The sequence below is a fragment of the Agelaius tricolor genome, unplaced genomic scaffold (assembly GCF_023055355.1).
Source record: "Agelaius tricolor isolate 1412-34295 unplaced genomic scaffold, bAgeTri1.0.p SCAF_74, whole genome shotgun sequence".
Classification (NCBI taxonomy): Eukaryota; Metazoa; Chordata; class Aves; order Passeriformes; family Icteridae; genus Agelaius; species Agelaius tricolor.
Window position 1 is genome coordinate 517,335 of NW_027269334.1, and position 17,990 is coordinate 535,324.

The 17,990-nt window shown below is 37.6% G+C and overlaps 1 protein-coding gene across 2 annotated transcripts in view; it reads left to right on the top strand.

The window, feature by feature from the left end:
• The first annotated feature begins 628 nt into the window (after positions 1 to 628).
• ANO2 (anoctamin 2) overlaps positions 629 to 17,990 on the top strand; it is a 118,515-nt gene continuing 101,153 nt past the window's right edge. For both annotated transcript variants that reach the window (XM_071418041.1, XM_071418040.1), the window contains exons 1-7: positions 629 to 748; positions 4,990 to 5,141; positions 6,615 to 6,669; positions 7,186 to 7,234; positions 10,076 to 10,131; positions 10,388 to 10,429; positions 13,239 to 13,303. In XM_071418041.1, coding sequence (XP_071274142.1) covers positions 641 to 748; positions 4,990 to 5,141; positions 6,615 to 6,669; positions 7,186 to 7,234; positions 10,076 to 10,131; positions 10,388 to 10,429; positions 13,239 to 13,303 — 527 coding nt within the window. In that variant the 5' untranslated portion in view covers positions 629 to 640. The remainder of the gene's footprint in view (positions 749 to 4,989; positions 5,142 to 6,614; positions 6,670 to 7,185; positions 7,235 to 10,075; positions 10,132 to 10,387; positions 10,430 to 13,238; positions 13,304 to 17,990) is intronic.

Genomic DNA, 17,990 nt, shown 5'->3' on the forward strand with positions numbered 1-17,990 from the left:
ACCAGGACGTCTTTTGCATGGCTTGCAAAAAACTGGCTGTGCCAAAGCTGCTTTGGGCATTTTATGCTTCTGGCCAGCATAACCAATCATTTACATAAACACGAGGCTCATATCTCTTACAGAAGTTAAATTTTTATGTTTTCTTTAGGTTCGCTATTCTAACTGCAGATATTTAGGGCAACAAATGTTGGGCCTGATTCGCTGTAAGGAACCACTGATCTGATGAAGTGTCTGGAAAATAGTTGGGCAAAATGGAAAATGAGAACTAAAGCAAAGTCCACCCAGAGCAGGATAATTTTATTTTATCTTGTTGCTTCAGATGGACACAAAAGCCCACTAAAGAAATCAGATCCTTTCTCAAATATCAATGTACAAAAAAAAGTGGTATCTTGGGCGTTTCTCATTTACATAATTCCAAAATCTGGACCTGTAGCTTTCTGTCATCCTGGTGCACACACAGCTACACTGCAGGCAGTAGATTAATGGATTTTAGAGCATAAAAGATTCAGCTTTTAAGGAAAATGTCACTTTGCTGTGATTGTTGCCTGCTGCTGGATGATTTTGTTGGAGCTGACAACTTGAGATATTAGAACTGCATTGTATTCAAAAATATTTAAATACATTTTTTCCCTTTTTTTTTATGTTTCAGAACAAGAGCCAAGGAGTTAGTTTTGTCCGTATACACGCGCCTTGGCAAGTCCTCAGTCGAGAAGCAGAACTCCTTAAAATAAAAATGCCCACTAAAAAGGTAAATATCTCCCATTTTCTATCAATATGTTTTATGATTGAAGGATCAGAATCATCATTGAATGTATAGAAGCCCATGGAGTTCTTTTGTTTCAAAAATCAGAGAAAACTAACTGCAGACTTATTTTTTCACATTTCCAAGTCTTTTGAGATGATTTACTGTTCAGAGCTATATTTAAGAGGGGATTTCCAAAGGGGTTTTTAAAGGCCACAGAGGCAGCTGGCTGATGGACTGCATTCAGAAGGGTGATGACAGAGGTGAGTGTTAAGGAGGGCTTTGAAAGCTGAGAAGGCAGGAGCTGTCTGGACTTTTGTCAGGGAAATTCTCTCAAAGATGAGGGGTAGTGTAGAAGATAGTATGAAACTGGTCACCGTCTTAAGACTTCTCCAAAGAGAGAGAGGCTCTTCCCAGAGAATCTGTTTTGGTGGTATCAATGACTTAGTGAATTCAGATCTGGCTGTTGTCACTAAAACTTCAGCAAACTCTTCTTTTCTGTCTGTTTTCAGAAGAGTTGCTGGCAAACCTTGTAAATTCCAAGTAGCAAAGTCCCCAATCTGTGTTCCTGAAATTATTTAGTCCGTTGGTTAACAACTCCACTAGAGTCAGGGGAACTGCCTTGTGCTTTTAGTTAGTGATTCTCATCAACTGCACTAAAGAACATTTATTTCTTTGCATTGTCATTAGAAATAAAGGAAAAATTGGTTTTGTTTTCTCCCACTGTGTTGATCTTTGAGTTTTTCATCTTGTTTTAACCCACCAAAAGCTTCATTCTGGTTCACATTTCATGCTGTTACAACATGTCATTATCAGAAGACTGCCCAAATCAATCTTCCATACTCTCAATGTGTTTGCATCCCAGGGGAAAAAAGAGGATATTTCCAATCAATCTTTGAAAATGAGTAGGTTTTAGACAGCTACAGTACTCCTAGAAACTTTCTACATATTTACCTCCTCTCTTCGATCTCTTCCAAAATTAATTCATTTTATGCATTTTTAGTGCCTACTTATTTCTCCCTCCTTCTGCTCTTATGGGAATTTTCTCATCCAAGTTTCTTTCAGATGCACCAAAGTAAATTTTACACTATTTTAATTGATGAGTATTGCCATCATTTTGACCTGGTTAAGGGCTGTCCAGGAGCTGATAATCTCTGATGGCACCCACCTCATTCACAACAGTTCTGCATCCCCCCTCTCTCCTCTGATTGGGAGAAAAAAATCTTCTATTACCTCCAAAAATAAAAAAATCCTCTCTTATCTCTAGCTGCAGAAATGGCAGCATTACCAGAAACAAGCTTGACAGAAAAGCTCTATTCATATCCTAGGGTTTGGGTGTTTTTTTGAAATTAAAAACAGTTGGAAGAGGAATTTCCTTTGAAAGAAAAGAAGTCCACTTTGAAAAAACTGAAATCTTGTATTTTGGCCATATAAAGTAAAAAAATTCATCCAGTAACCACTAAAAGGAAAGTTCTGGTTCTGTTCAAAGATACAAAATAATGCTGTCAAGGCACCTTAGGAATTTTCTGTGATGCTATTTTTATTTATTTAAGGATCATACTAAACCATTCAAAAAAGGCATTTTCAGGGGAAAGTATTAATCCACCTCTAAACATGAATTGGTTACAAATATTTTTTCCTAAAACATTCTGTTTTAAATAATCTTTCAGAATATAAGGCACGCTGAGCAAAGATACCCTCTGAGCCCTTTTAACTATATATAAACTTCTGGATATGATAACAGAGCTATTTTGGTGAGTGAGACTGTGCCAGGGTCAAATATGAGTATGGGAAAAAAATAGGAACAACTGGGAGGGCTGCTCTGTGGCCAGTGCTGTGATGTCTCCAGCTTTAGTGAGTCTTGGGGGATTGAATCCTATGACTGGAGTACTGGGATAGGGAAGTAGTAAAGGCTGTTCAGGAGGGATAGGCAGAGATGGAGAGGTGGAGGAGTTGTCCTGTATGGAAGGGAATAGCTGCAGTTAAGGGATTATAAGACTGACATCTTCTAGGTGAGGGTTAGGGGGATGGAAAACAACGCAGATGTCATTGAGTGTTCTGTAGGATTGATGAATCATTCCATAGGCAAGCAGGAGAAATTTCTTGTGCTTGTGGGAAATGGTCACTTTGCAAACATTAATTGGGAGTGCTGTGACAAGCAAGTCTGAGAAATTCCTGAAGGGTGTTGAAGATAATACTTTGCAGATACTTTGAAGATAATGCAAGGATTCAGTGAAGTGAGCCAATGAGGAAAAATGGTCTTCCAGACTGGATACTTGTGAACAGAGAAGGACATATGGGATATGTGATAGTAGGAGGTTGCCTTAGCTACAGAAACCATAAAATGGCTGAATTTAAAATATTCACTCTAATGAGAACAAAAAAGGTCAGCACAAGTGTTGCTCTAGGTTTCAAGAAAGTAAACTCAAAACCACCCAGGGAGCTACTCAGCACTGCTCCCTGGGAATCTGCTTTTGAGTGCTCCATGAGTGCTTGATTGAACAGGGAATTCCTCGTGGAGCTTGAGAAGAAAAAGCAATTTTGCATCTCTAGCAGCAAGGCCAGGCCTCACAGGAAGTTTACAAAGCTGTGGTTTGCATATTCAGAGAGAAAACACAAAAGGCCAAAACTTAGCTAGAGCTCAAACTGGCCAGTATTGTGCCACACAATTAAAAGACTTTTTAAAGTATGTTAATAACAAGAGAAGGTGTGAGGAAAATATTGGAACAATCCTTGTTGAAAATGGTCACCTGAAAAATAGGAATGATAAAAAAAGGGGGCTTTCAATGCTTTTTTTGCCTCAGCCTTTAATATTAATTGTCTTTGACTGCCTGATCCTGAGGCAGAGAACTGCAGCTGTGGGAACAGTTTGTGGTTTTCCATTTGTGGCCACTGAATTTTTAAGGGAGCATCAGTATCCACTAGATGTCCAGAAGTCCATGGGGCCTTATGAATTGATCCCACAGTACTGAAGGAATTAGCAGGACCCATTCAATCCACTCCCAAAGGTCTTGGTACTTGCTGAATGGGAGCTACTTGGTGTTACTACAATTTACACGAGGGAAGAGCCAGGAAATGAGATCCCTAATATTCCAACATCAGGACTTGGAATAATTATGGAGAGAGTCATACCATGTGCAGCAGAAAGGCATTTGAAGGACAAAGCATTCTCAGGCACAGACAACAAAGGAAAAGTCCTGGCTAATTCTGTATCCTTCTACTATAAGTTTCCCTGCCTAGTGGTTGAGAGGAAGGTAGTAGATATAACTAGTTTTTTTCCCCTGGATTTTAGTAAAGTTTTTAATATTATTATATTTTAATATTATCCTTCTGGACAGGTGGTTTAACTGTGAGAAGAGCACATACCTGGAGCTCTGGGTAAAGAACTGGTTTCCTTTTTTCTTGTATTAATAATTCTGCTCTAAGGGTTTTTTTCCTGGAATTAGCTTGTGAGGGAAAAGAACTTTTTGGAACTGCAACCCATATGGATTCAGGTGCATATACTTATATGGGAATATGTCTTCAGAGAAGGCACTTCTTTTAATTACAGGTTTAAACATATGTGTACAGCAAATTATTTTTTTTCCTGTTGCAGTGTGATGCCATTTCCTGTTTCACCTATCCCAACCCCCCAGGTGTGCCAATCTCTCCTTTCCCCTCCCCCTTTGCCCTCCTGCTGAGAGCTGTCCATCAATCTTAACATTCCAGCAGGGTTATGGTGTGGTTGGCAGAAGTTCAAAAGATGCCCCTCAGGTCCAGGCTCATTGGCCTGTCCCAGTGTCTTTATCCCTTGAGCCTTCCCCTCCTCCCACCTTGTTGGTGCCTCACCTGTCCCTTCCCCTCCTCTGTCCCCGGGCTTAAAAGGAGACAGGACTATGCGGTCGGTATTCTGTTGGGAGCTGTTACAACGTTCAGAGGTCTATCATCCTGGAATAAAACTCTGGATTAAAACTCTACAATAGAATCCTCTCCTGTTTCTCTTCACTGTCGCCTGAACCTTTTCCACCAGAGGTAAATTGAGTTTCTACTATGCCTGGATTTGTTCCGAGTGCCCAGCTGCGGCATCCAGCCAGCCAAAGGTATCTCTGAGTTGAAACACCACAGCTGCCGCCTTTGGTCCAGCAGCAAGGGTCAGACGAGGCCAGGCACGTCCCACCCGGAAATATTGGGATTAATATTCCTATATTTTCCTTTATTTTAGTGTAATTTTGAAAGGGGCATACTAATGTACAGTTTTATTTCTTCAGATGTATGAAATCACAGAAGAAAAAGGAATACTCAAAACATTAAATGAAATATGGTGCAAATTCACTGAACCTCTGCAACCCCAGGTGCCACAGCAAGAAAATACCAAGATGAAAACCTTGTCCTACCCATTTTCCAGAGAGAAAATATATTTGTGAGTACTTTAAAATGTGATGGACTGTGGATGTGACAGCCTGGTCAGAGAGTGAGAAAACTGGATAAGTTTTCTCACAGTGGACATGTGAAAATTTTAGGGAGTTGTAGAGAAACGATGATAGCTTTTTATTATAAACAACCTGCAGGTGGTGTTTTCCTACTCTGTTTTCCTGTTTTTCTCAAAGATTGTTTATAAGAAAGGTGTTTTTATTAATTAGCCAATCAGGTGAAATGTATTGGATCAGTCTATAAAAAGAGAGAATTTTTGTGTTAAAGCTGCTGCTGTGCAAACCAGCCTTCTGGTGAGTCTGTGTCATTTCTTACTCAACAGTGATAATGGACAATGAAGAAAGCTGGAATGTATCATTTTAGAGTTGTAATTTCTTTTTCCCACATTTCAGTCAAAATTCAGAAGTTCATCAAGCATATCTGGAAATCCTGAGGGAACATCCAAAATTGTCAGTTTTTCAGTGGATTAACAGAAATACAAGCTGCAGAGACTTTCTGCCAGTGTTCCTCTTACTTCTGTAGGATAAGGCACTGGAAGCAGTGCATCAAATAAATGTCTGTATGTTTAGCTTGAAATGTAGAAATCCTCCCAACAAATTCCTGATTATTTGGTTAAGGATATTACTGCCTCTTTTGAAAAAAGCAGGAGCTAGTAGAAATACAGCAGTGTTTTCCATCTTGATAGATTCATTGTAGCAATTAAAACTCAGCTAACAATATGCAGCTAAGGAGTACTTTATGTCAGCTCTTTCACTCAGAATAATATTTCTGGGCCCAGTTTGACATGAAACACTCTTTTTTTCCTTCTGGGTGTCTCCTTGTATTTATGTCCGATAAATACAATTCAGTAATAAATACAGTGACCCACCATTTCATTTATTGCCCTCTGACAATTTTAATTAATTCTGAATATGAGTCAGATGGAGGAGAATTGATGGTTGATGGAGGAGAATATACTGGGAAGCCAATTTCACATATGATGATTTTGAGGTTTAAGGGAAGGCATAATTGTGGTGGAATAGTTACTTGAAATCAAGTGAAATGCTGACTGTTTAGTGGCCAAGAAAAGAGTAATGAATATCTGCATCAGGCTGGTTGAAACCTACTAACACAACCTCAGTATGTTATTGTGTTGAGGGCATGTTATAAGAAAAATATTAAAAGGTCATCTTCTGTAAACAATAGAGAGGTTCTTCTTCCTCAAAAGGCATTTTATATTAGCTAATAATTTTGCATATAAATGCCCACCATCAGTGCAATCCTGGTAGAGCTCTGAATGATTGGGTCTTATATAGCACATTCTGTTATGCTGTGCTGTGTAATCTGTATTCCCTTTAAACATCTACTTTTCTGATTAGCTGTGGTTTCTGAGTGGCTTCTAAATGAGGATTTTATATGCTGTCTTACGTGTTGCTTCCATGTCTTAAAACAGAGCTGATTTTCTTTTTCCTCAATGTTTTAGGTATAACATCAAAGACAAAGATACCTTTTTTGACAATGCAACCCGCAGCCGAATAGTAAGTTAGTAAAAATAACATAGCCGTGTCTTCTTGTCCTGAGTGGGATTTGCTGGTGGGGTTTAGAATGGGATTTACAGGGAGTGTTTTAGTTTCAGCTTTGCTGTTTTCATTAATTTATGCATTTGTGTATTCTTGCTGAATACTAATTCCTGACATATGTATATAAGGACTTCCTTTCTGGAGCTGCAGGAGTGGGAAATGCTCTGCAGGGAAGCTATTGACTCCTCTTCAGTGTTCAAAGCTCTTTTCAGCCCTACTCCTAATCTTTAAGTAGATTTCCTGCCATATAGTTCTTATACTTCAAATACTTCTATAAGGACACAACACAGCAGGCTTTAGCCCACAAATGTTAGGGCAGATAATCCAGTCATAAAAACTGCTAAATGATTTAAATATTTGTGCAAATGAACACGGCAGAAACCACCTATTTTAGAACTTTGTTTTATTGCTAATTCCATGATGAAATTCATGCTAAAAAGGATCTGTGTGTTATCCCACTGTTCTTTTTTGCAGGTGAGGGAAATTTTGAAGCGCACATCTACAAAGACCAGAAACAGCATGGGTAAGGTGGAGGAAAGAGAATTAGAGGTGTTCTTTTGAAAGGAATTTTGTAGGTATCTCACAGAATATTGATTTTTCTGGCAGGACACAAAATATGCTGGCACATCTTCCCAAAAGAAAAAAAGTTAGAGATTGAATGAAATTTTTTTTCTGAGGCATATAATCAGAATTTATAGTTCATGGTTTGGATGGTAATGGGAGCTGGCTTTTCATTTCTACAGGTGCAGCATCTGGCACACTACTCACATTTAATGAATTGTTATAAAATTGGATTTGATTACTCTATGATCTGCTTTGGAAAATTCAGATGTCAACTGCAATATGTTGTATTATTTCTTGCAGGACCACATTTTTCTTGCCATTTCAATTGAATAATTCACCTTTCCAGGTTATTTTTATTGCTTCAGCTTTAAAAATTACCTCCCTGAGCTGCCTAGTGAAATATATGACTTAAATATGACTGTTTTGAAGATACTTTTGGGATAATGCTGAAATACTTGGAGCTTGACGTTCAGAATTTATTTAATTTTCTTGAAGTTCAGAGTTTATACAGGTGTACATATTCTCTTTTCTCTACTCTTTTCTCTCACCCTTTGTGAGATCATGGCACATGTGGAAAAGAAGTGATCGTCCTCCCTGACATATTTTCTGGAAATCTTTCTGTAAACTTGGCTACCTATGGACAGATCACAGTGACCAAGGGTAACATTCCTGGCAAATAAAGTGCTGCAGCAAGATTCTGCACAGTCCTGGTGTGATTTTGGGCAGGGCAGCTCCAATAACACGTTTTTGGTACAGGAAAATAGATTAATTTGGGTTTCCTTGAACAGGAGATAGATTTTGTTTTAATTACATAAAAAGCATGACAAAATGAAACACACAAAAAATGCTTTTTCTTTTTCAACCAAAACCACTTGCCTTTTTCCAGTATAAACTTTTAAATTTAAGACTACCACACTGTTTCCTTTTAAAAAATATTAAAATATGTTTTTAAAAATGTCGGGCATTCTCAATTTCTAAAACATTTTTTGGCAGTTGCTGCTTTTTAAACTGTTTACTTGGTGGTGTTCTATGTTTTGATCTGCTCAAAAGTCTCTAGTGGGGCAATAGAGGGGAATGCTGCCTTATTTTTCTGGAGTGCTGGGAACCCTCCTGGAGACTTTGGAATTTTCTGCAGAGAAAACTGGAGAGATGCTCAAGGACAGAGTAGGAAGGGACAGAGCACTTTGACAATGGAGATATTTGCCTCTTAAGGTTTTCTTTACTTTAATAGCTTGTTCTGGTTTATAGTGGAATAAAACACATCATTAGAGATCAAAGAACTAGTAAATAACTTCTCAGGAATTTTTTAACTCTAGCATGAAAATACAGCCTGATGCACTTTAAGCTCAGGCCAGCTCAAGAAGTCATTTGACATGAAATAACTATTTTAGCATTCCCATCCTTTCCATCTTTCTGGTCTGTAGCCAAAACACGATTGTGCATCATGTTTGACCTAAACTCACTTATTCCTTTGATCTTCTGAGATCCTCCCCCAAAAGACCTCTGTTTCATATGTCATAAGGCTTTCCCATCTCACTGGTCTTAAGCATAAAATCACTCATCAGGAGAGGTTTAAAAGATTTTTTAAATTTTTTTTTCTTTTGTTATTAGAGTTCATTGCTTATTTTGCACAAGAAGCAGGACAGTGATGTTGGAAGTGCTTATAGCAGTCTGGTTTTATACACCTGTTTTATGAAATTAACAATACTTCAAACACTGCTTATGGATTTTTTTACATCTGTGTAAGGCTGAACCTGATTCTGCTCCTATGATATTAAAAAAGGAAGGCTTATTTTCTTCTAGCATAACTCTGAGTCACTGTAAACTTCCAAACACTGAATGTTTTCAGGAGCAGGCTTGTCACTATCAAAGCATAATTTCCTGATTCTATGAATGCATGTAATTGTACTTGTCCTTCTGTGAAGGGAGACATTTATTGGTACTGCCTGTCTAGCATCCCTGACCAGAAGGTTTCTCCCAAATATTTCAGGACAATGTGTAATTTGACTGTGGATTTTCATCACTAAAGACATAATAGCTGGTTACTTGTTTTTCTGGGCATTGAAAGCAGAGAAGCCTGGAATAAATTTATATTTCTATGTTTTTCTATATAACTAATAATTAGAAATTACTCATCTTTGGTTGCCTTTTTATGGAACAATTGTTTTCACCTCCAGGGACTGGATATGGAATTGCTGTAAGAGTTGCAGGTCTTGAGAGCCAGTAGGGATCTTGTGTCTGTGTACAGGTGCTGCAGTCACTGCCTGGAATTCCCTTGCAAAACTAAATTCCCTGAAGTGCCCATGGCCAGGTTGGATGGGGCTTTAAGCAACCTGGGATAGTGGAAGGTGTGCCTAGGAGGCAGGGACTGATGGATCTTTAAGGTCCTGCCATCCGAACCATTCTACAATTTCATAACCACAAACTTCTGTGGAAGTTTTTGTGGGGGTTGTTTTTAATTGTTGGCCAGTGGGATCTGTAGTTGTGACCATTGTAAAGATTCAAGAAGGACTTCTCAATGCTTTGCTTCTCAGTCATGTGGCTCTTTGCTGTCAGGGTGAGAAAGTGATCAGAAGAGTCTTTGCACTGTGCTGTTCACTGAAGAAAAAGCATTTTATGGAAGTGAGTTTCTCTGAAAAATGTTTTCCACAGCCAGGAACCCTATGTGGCTCTCTTCTCCTTCTGAATATTGTCAGTTACACAGCTCTGTCCCCTCTGGAATGTTATGAAATGGAATCTGTAATAATGTTTTCTGTTCAATTGTGCCTGTTTACCACCTGCATTTTTCTTTTTCTTTTAGGCATTGGCACGTTAATAGCAAACAATGTTTATGATGCAGCCTACCCACTTCATGATGTATGTATGCACTATGAAAAAAATCCAGTCCTTTGCTGGTGTCACTCAGGAGACATCCATTCACAGACATTCTTATTTGCTGTCTGTGACATTGAAAATCTCTTTTAAGTATGATTCTAATATGAAAATTCCCATATAAGTACATTTCAAGTTGTGACCTAAAAGTAAAATTAGCAATGTAGGAACAAGTAACCAAACATTTCTTTAATTTTTTTTCTGCTTTTACATCAATTATTAAATTATTTTCTTTCTCCAGGGTGAATATGAAGGCCAAAATGATGACACGAATGAAAGAAAGGTAAAATACATAGCAAAATTTATTTCATATTATATTTAACATAATAAATGATGTTCTAAATCTCATTGTAAAGCATTAGCCATTGTACAAACAAGTAGATGTTTTAACAAATGTATGTGCTTTTGGAATTACATATTTTCCTCTATTTCTACATTTTAAAATGTTTTCCCAAGATTTTTATAATGTCTTCTTATAAAGCATGTCAGTTAATTTAATTTGAAACTTATATCTTGAAATACTTCCAGATTCCCTCTACATAAATATACATGATTTTCAACCTGTCAGGAAGCTAAAATTATTAAATAACTCATATAATAATTTTATTTTCCTAACCAAATGCTCCTAGAGAGCTGTGGTTACTAAAATAAAATATAGTTGTACTTTTCATTTGATTGTGCACTCAACTAAATGCGTGGAATTTCTAAAAATCTGGTTCTAATTATATTGTAATTAAAGTTTCTAGCTATCAAAAGACATTCAAAAATAGATCAATCCTCAAAATAAACAGTGTGAATTCAAACTCTGTTTAATATATATGCTTACTTTTAGAAATGGGAAAAAACCAATTTATTTACTAATAAATAATTAATTTAGTTTTATAGATTACTAATAAGTCATCTATTAAGATCCTTTCCATATTGTTTTATAATGTTTGCTCATTTTCTTTTCCTTGATATGCAAACAGTGGGATAAGAAATGCAGAGGGAAAATAGAAGGGAGAGAAAGGGGAAGAAGGCAGAATGAAGAAAAAGGGAATGTTTGGAAACCTCCAATATTTACTATACCATGAAGACTGAGTTCATACAAAGGAAGGTCATACAAATAAATCTGATTTCTCCAATGCTGAATTAGTAAAATTTGAAAACATAATCTTTGTAGTTTTTGGTAAATAATGTTGCCATTCAGCCGCTAGATGTCTTCATGTGCCGTATACAATATAATTTAGTGTATGGACCTTGGTTAGCAAAACAAAGTTAGAAAACAAACTATAAAAGAAGCATGTTTATTTGTGTCTGTTACTTTGAACTTTTTGTTCATGAAGGCATTATCTCCTCTGGACTTGGAGAATTTTCTCCAAGAGGCAGCTTCACAGATTACTGACTTGGAAAACAAATATTTTAGAGGAAAAAACTAAATGAACATCGGTCAATGGAGGAAAATTGGGTACTGTGGAATGGGGGGGGAAGAGGGCCTAGAAGGACCAGTGTCTGGAAAAATATTCCCCCTACTAGTTGTATTTTGTGCTGCCCTCTTTTTATTCTGCTTATTAGGCTCAGTTATGAAGTGTTAAGTATTAAAAACATAAAAGCTTCTTTCCAGAAATACTTCATTGATTATTCACATATGTCCCTTCTGCCTAGTCCTTGAATCTTCTGTAGTATTCCTATGCATAACATCATCTGTTTTCTATCTGAATCTAATAGTCTCAGTGTTTAATTTCCTGAAGAACCCTGATCAGGTTTAAAAGAAAAGAGGGCATTTTAAAGCTTTTTTTTCCTTCTGCCCTCTTTTATTTTGCCCTCTTTAACTTATCTGTATCTTTTAATTCAATTTTCTCTTGTAAAAACCCCAAATATGAACTCAGTCCTTACGGGGTACTTGAGCCAATAGGGCAGCACAAGTAATTAAGATTTATGTACCAGTTTATAACATAAAAGGTTAATCCTTATCAACCTTCTTCAGGATTTCCTCAGAGAAAATGCACATTGACACAACACTTTTGTCCCATCCTACAAGAATTAGAAATCTGCAATGGAAACCTTAGACTGAGAGGGTTTCAGTTTTTCCTAAGACTAAAGGAATTTCCCAGTTTCAGTGTGATTTCTGCTCTAAAAAAAAAGTCTTTTTTAAGAATAGAATTGAGCAGCAGCATAATGGTAATAATTCACCATGAGTATAAACACTGGTTTAGTCTTTAAGTTTCTGGCCCACTGGCAACTTGTAGCCCTTCATTGCTGTCTCTATGTTTGACATTAAAAAAGTCCATTAGGGCTTTGTAACCCGCCTGGGAAATCCAGTCATCATATTCTAGAGCAGCATCCCTATTATTAGAAGCAGATCAGAAAATTCCTATAAACTTACAGAAAGTACCTGTTCCTAAATGGAATGCTATTTTAGACAGTTTTCTTTTTGCTCTTCAAATTCCATTCTGTAGCTGTGTTCAAAGAAGCCTTTGGGGAGTTTTAGAATCGTAATAGTTTTAACTTTCTTCTTTTGTATATGTGAGTGAATGTATTTATTAGTATGATTATTTATGAAAATAAAATAAAATTTTGTAGGTAATGCTTGGGGATAATGGCAAGGGGTGTTTTTGAATAGGCAAGAACAAGCCTTCATATGAAAATATCCTTATGGCAGCCAGGACAATCCTCTTCAGTGAAGTCGTGTCCCAGAAACCACGGGAATCAGAGAGAGAATGTGCAAGTCTATCCCAAGTTCTTTGCCTGTTGCAGTTGAGTGTGTTGTGGTCAATCTACCCCAGGTCCTGCAAGGTTTCCTTTTATCTCTGTTCCTATTCCAGCTGGATTCCTCCTACTGCAAAAAGTTTCCGTAGAATCTGATCCTTCCTTTGAGCTCTCTGTAAGCTGTGGGGGGAATCTGCATGTCCAACAGCAGACGTAGCCTTGTGTTATGTCCCCAGCATGGGAACACAAGTGGCTTTTGTATGGGCTCTACTGGGTTTATCAGCCCCAGGAGTGCAGCAAATATTTTTCGCTCTTAGATGATTTTTGTGAAAACAGAAGGGATAACTTTTTTCAATTTAATTTTCAGACTGTTTTTTTTTTTCTTTCTTTCTTTGTTTCTTTAGCTGCTGTATCAAGAATGGGCAAGATATGGAGTGTTTTACAAGTTTCAGCCTATTGATCTCATAAGGTAATGTGGACTTGCATAAAACACCAAGGGACCTGGTTCTGAGGTGATGCAGATTAACATTTCCACTTCAGCAAATGAAACCTTGGATTGATCAGAACATTGAAAATAATATCCCCACTGCTTTTTTTGTGGCTCTGATAATAATTTACTATAACAAAAATCCATTAACCATTGTTACCTATGCTTTTGGATAGTGCTTATTCCTGGAAGAATGTCATACTTGTTTTTGGGGTCTTTTAGGTATTGACTTGTTCAAAGGAGAGGAATTGCCTTTTACATTGGTGCATTTTTATTGGAGGGTTTGGTTACAAAATCTGGCAAATAATCAGAAGCTGGGATTCACATCATGAATCAGTGTGAAAGTATTTGACAGTTTTGAGATTGATTTAATTTTTTTACTCCTGATTTTACAAGTTTTATTCATCTGAACACATCCACATGTGTTCCCAGTGGGTCTTTCTTTTGTATATTTATAAATTTTATCTTTACAAACATGGAAGAAGTTGGCTCTAAAATAAGACAAAACAAACCAGTCATGATTTTTACGGATTTACCACAGTAATTAAAAGAAAGGCAAAACAATTTTTGTTGTATCATATTTTGTTTGGACTATAAACACTAAGTAAAGAAAAAAAATATTTGAGTGAACAGCTGACTAGAAATATTCTTTTGTAAGATGTCTACCTAGGAAGAAATGAATGAAGATATTAAGAAATAGGAAGAAAAACCCTCAACAAATATCTGGTTTAAAATAATTTGTAATATAAGAAAGATGACAATTGTTACCATTTGTCTTTTGAATAATCAAACTCTAACCATTTTTTATTATATGATCTGCTCCTATGTGATTGCCTGCAAAAGCCGCTGTTGGTAATATGGATAGCCAATAAGTTTTGTAAAATATTTTTTTCTATTTTGAGCTAAAGCTGAAGTACTGCACGTAGTTTTTCAAAGAGTAAAGCACTAACTTTTAATGTGAGAGGAACTACTCCTTATTGGGAGCAAGATGTTGCAAAATGGCAAGTGGAAGTGAGGCCATCAAACCCTACTAATGTTCTGCAAGGTTTTGAAATTTCCTCCTTTTTTTGCTTCAAAAGTTTTGTGCAAAATTTATGTACCTTTTTTATGGCAGTTACTGTGGGACAAGCTTCTGAGTGGAACAGGTAAACTCAGAATGAGATTACAGTACCCTGCTGTGTTGTTGGTAAATATTACCAGTGTTAAACTAAACTGTCACTGCCTAGAGGAATTCTCAAGTTTTAGCAGACCTGACAGCTCAGCTGAGTTAAAAATAGAGGTACATCTGCTTACACTCCATCTTAATTTGTATTTTGCTGTCTCCATTATAATGTTTCACTGTGCTGATATGATTTCATAGAAATCCTGTGGTTTAAACTTCTGTGAGAAACAGAAAAGAAGACCAAACATGTGCAATTGATTGTCTGTTCTCAGAGATGACTTTTCTTGCTTTTATCTTCCATATTTTGCTTGACTGCAAGTTTGACTGTTACCACTAAAATAAATGTGGTTTTTTTTCCCTGGGTAATGTTAGAGCTTTAGTGTAGATGTACCTGGAGAATGGCCACCCCTCTCTTTCTGCTGGTGATGTGGATTTCTTCACTTTTGTGCCATGGGGGTATCTGAGCTCAGCCTTGATGTGGATACTTATTCCCTTAGCAGACATCAGTCACACATTGTGCTTTTTGGTTATTTACTGTGACCCTCCTTTCTTAGACTAATTAGATTGTACTCAACTTTTTTTCTGTGGGTGTTTTTTTGTTTGTTTGTTTGTTTTTTTTTTGTTTGTTTGTTTTTTTTTTCTGGTGCAACTTAAGTCTAAATTTAGGTCTTGATGGACAGATGAAGCAACATCCTTTTTACTTAAAGCCTTTCCTGCCCGCTGTTTTCAATAAGTGCCCTGCTAATTTTTAAATACAGCGTGCAACATATATTTAACTATTACTGTTTCACCCTTATTCAGTAGGAATGCCAACTGAAAGTCATTCTTTAACTCAAGTGTCTATGCTGGAAGATTAGATGTGGCACTGTAGAATTATTATAGGTTATTCCTGGTGCCTCAGGACCTTCCCTCTGACCACACAGTTGTTGCCAGTTCCCAGATGATTTTACACCTAAGACAGGAACCACATATTTGTTATACTCACTCTTGGTACAGACTGGGGATTCTCTTCTAACAGCTGTAATCCTCAGGGAATTTAACTGCACAGTCAGTCTTGGAAAATTTTAAAGTTCTTAATAACAAAAGGAAAAAAAGGACCATTATAATATTCCCCAACAATTCCATTCACTCCTGTCTTTTAATCTGTAAAAATATCCTTCTCTGGCTTTATGGACTGCTTTGGGCTATAAGAAAAAGCAAATATTTTTGGCAAGGAAATGCAGCTGTGAGTAAGTAAGGTTTTCCACCAAATAAGAACACAGTGCATGTTACATATTTCTATTCTAAAGCAGAACAATTTCACTTTAAAACTTTAAGGAAATATATAAGCAGATTGTGCAAGTAATACAGTGCATATCTTCTGCTGTTACCCTACTGCACTTTAAGGCCAACATCTTTTTATAGTTCCAAGAATCTCTATAGTGAAGATTCCTTCCCAACGTGAAATCGGTCCAGCTTGCAGTTTGTCATCATTAAAGCTCTAGGTGCAGGGGGAAGTGCTGTGCCAGCATACACTCATGCTTGATGTCCCTCCTGCCAGATTTTACAGCAGAGAGCTTCCTGGAGGGGGCCAAAAGCATGTGGGACTCTGGAGCAGAGTCTGAGCTGGTGAAAAATCAACATTTTCCCCATAATTATATCTCTTTTCCCTTTCCATGATCTCATTACTCCCCACAACTCCAGTTTATTTATGAATGGCCTTTATTTTCATGGATGCCATACATCCATGAAAATGGTTTGCATTTTAGGAGTTTGATGGTAGGGCAGCACTTTTCAGCTGAGTTGTAGGAAGTTTTCCCTCCCCTCACTGGAACCTCTCATCACAGGCCTTACCCAAGTGCTCCAGCCATTGTTTATTGCAAAGCAGAGGGGTTTTACTTGTGGTGCATAAATCACCAAGGAATTTGTGTTGAATTATTCTGCTGGATACAGGCCTGTGACTGGAGTGAGATGATTTACTTACAGCTCTGCATTTCACAGACTTTGCCAGTCCTGTAGGAAGTGCTTCTCTCTGTCTCTTTTGGCAAGGGCTTGGTCTTATTTATTGTTGCTTGTATGAGAGATGGAATTTTAAACCAGTAGGTTTGGATTGTAGTGGTGAGGAAAAACAGATCCTTGCTTTCTGATAAACATAATTCCCAGGCTTCAGATCACTGTCTGAGCACTAGGATCCTCATTACCACCTAGATTCCTCTCTCCTGCAGTGGGATTTTCAAAAGCTAGATCGAGCAGGAGGTGTGTATATCTGCATCAGGACTGCAAAGTCAAGTCTTGGATGACTTAGGTTGCTGCACAACTTCCTCAGATCTCCCCCTTTGACTGAGGATTTTGTAGGCAGCTAGAATTCAGTTTTCATCATGTTAAGGACTGTCTCAGGCTAAGTTCAGTAGTGCCTGAATGATGCCTAAATTTCACAGCCAGAAACTTTTATTTTTGAATGGACATGACTGACAGGTCCCACCCAAAATGTGTCTTTGGATGGGACATCAGTGTATTTTTATAGGAAATGGAAGTTTCTTTCAAACTAGAGGAGGAAAAGACAGAGGTGAGAGGCCACATTTGGAGACAAATTGTGCACATTTAACTATTAATCTGTATGTGAATATTTGTAGGTGTGTGTGGCTAGGAATTGCAGGGAGTAGAAAAAAGCTGCTGTATTTGGGTGGCTATAGGTCTGCTTACTTTTCTTGTAGAGCTGCTCTTAATGTCTTATCTCTGTAGAAGGTTCTGGTTGTGGCTTACAGGGCAGAGAGAAAGTTCTTTCCTGACTCCTGAGTGCTGACCAGGGGTCAAGACCAACGCGTTTCTGGTTTAAGAGTATTCCCTCATGCTAAGATCTTTTGTATGAGGATCCTCTCTATCCGTAAGTTATATTAGGACAGACCATGGCTTTGTCTGATCCAGTAACATTGGACAAAACCAGGATCACAAGGGAAGAGATCAGGAACTGGGCACCACATAAAAATTATGCCCAGAAAACACAAGTTTAAGGAAAGCTTTCAATATGGCAAATCTTCCACAGTCAGTACAGAGAGCAGAAAAATTAAGATTTTTATGCCCTATTGAGCAGGGCGTAAGAAAAGGATGGAACCAGGCTCTTTTCAGCTGTCTCCTGAGACAAGAGTTGATGGGCACAAATGAGAGTGAGGTAGAGTAGTGTGAAGTTCCATAGGTCCTTCTTCTTGTCCTTCCTGAAAATGGGGGTCACATTTGTTTTCCTCCAGCTTTTGGGCATTTCTCCCAGTTGCTGCCATAAATCAAAGGTTATCAAGAGCTGCATTGTAATGACATCTGCTAGCTCCCTCAGCCCTCATGAGTGCATTCCATCAGAACCTACAGACATATGGATTTCCAGTTTGCTTTAGTATTCCCTGACTCAATCCCCTTCCACCAAGGTGACTGAAAGATAATTTTTTTATACTTGTTTTTAATTGGAAATGATACCTCTGCTTATTAGCCACCAGACGGTGTCTATCTGACAGCAGTTACACTGTGCAAGTGCTAACA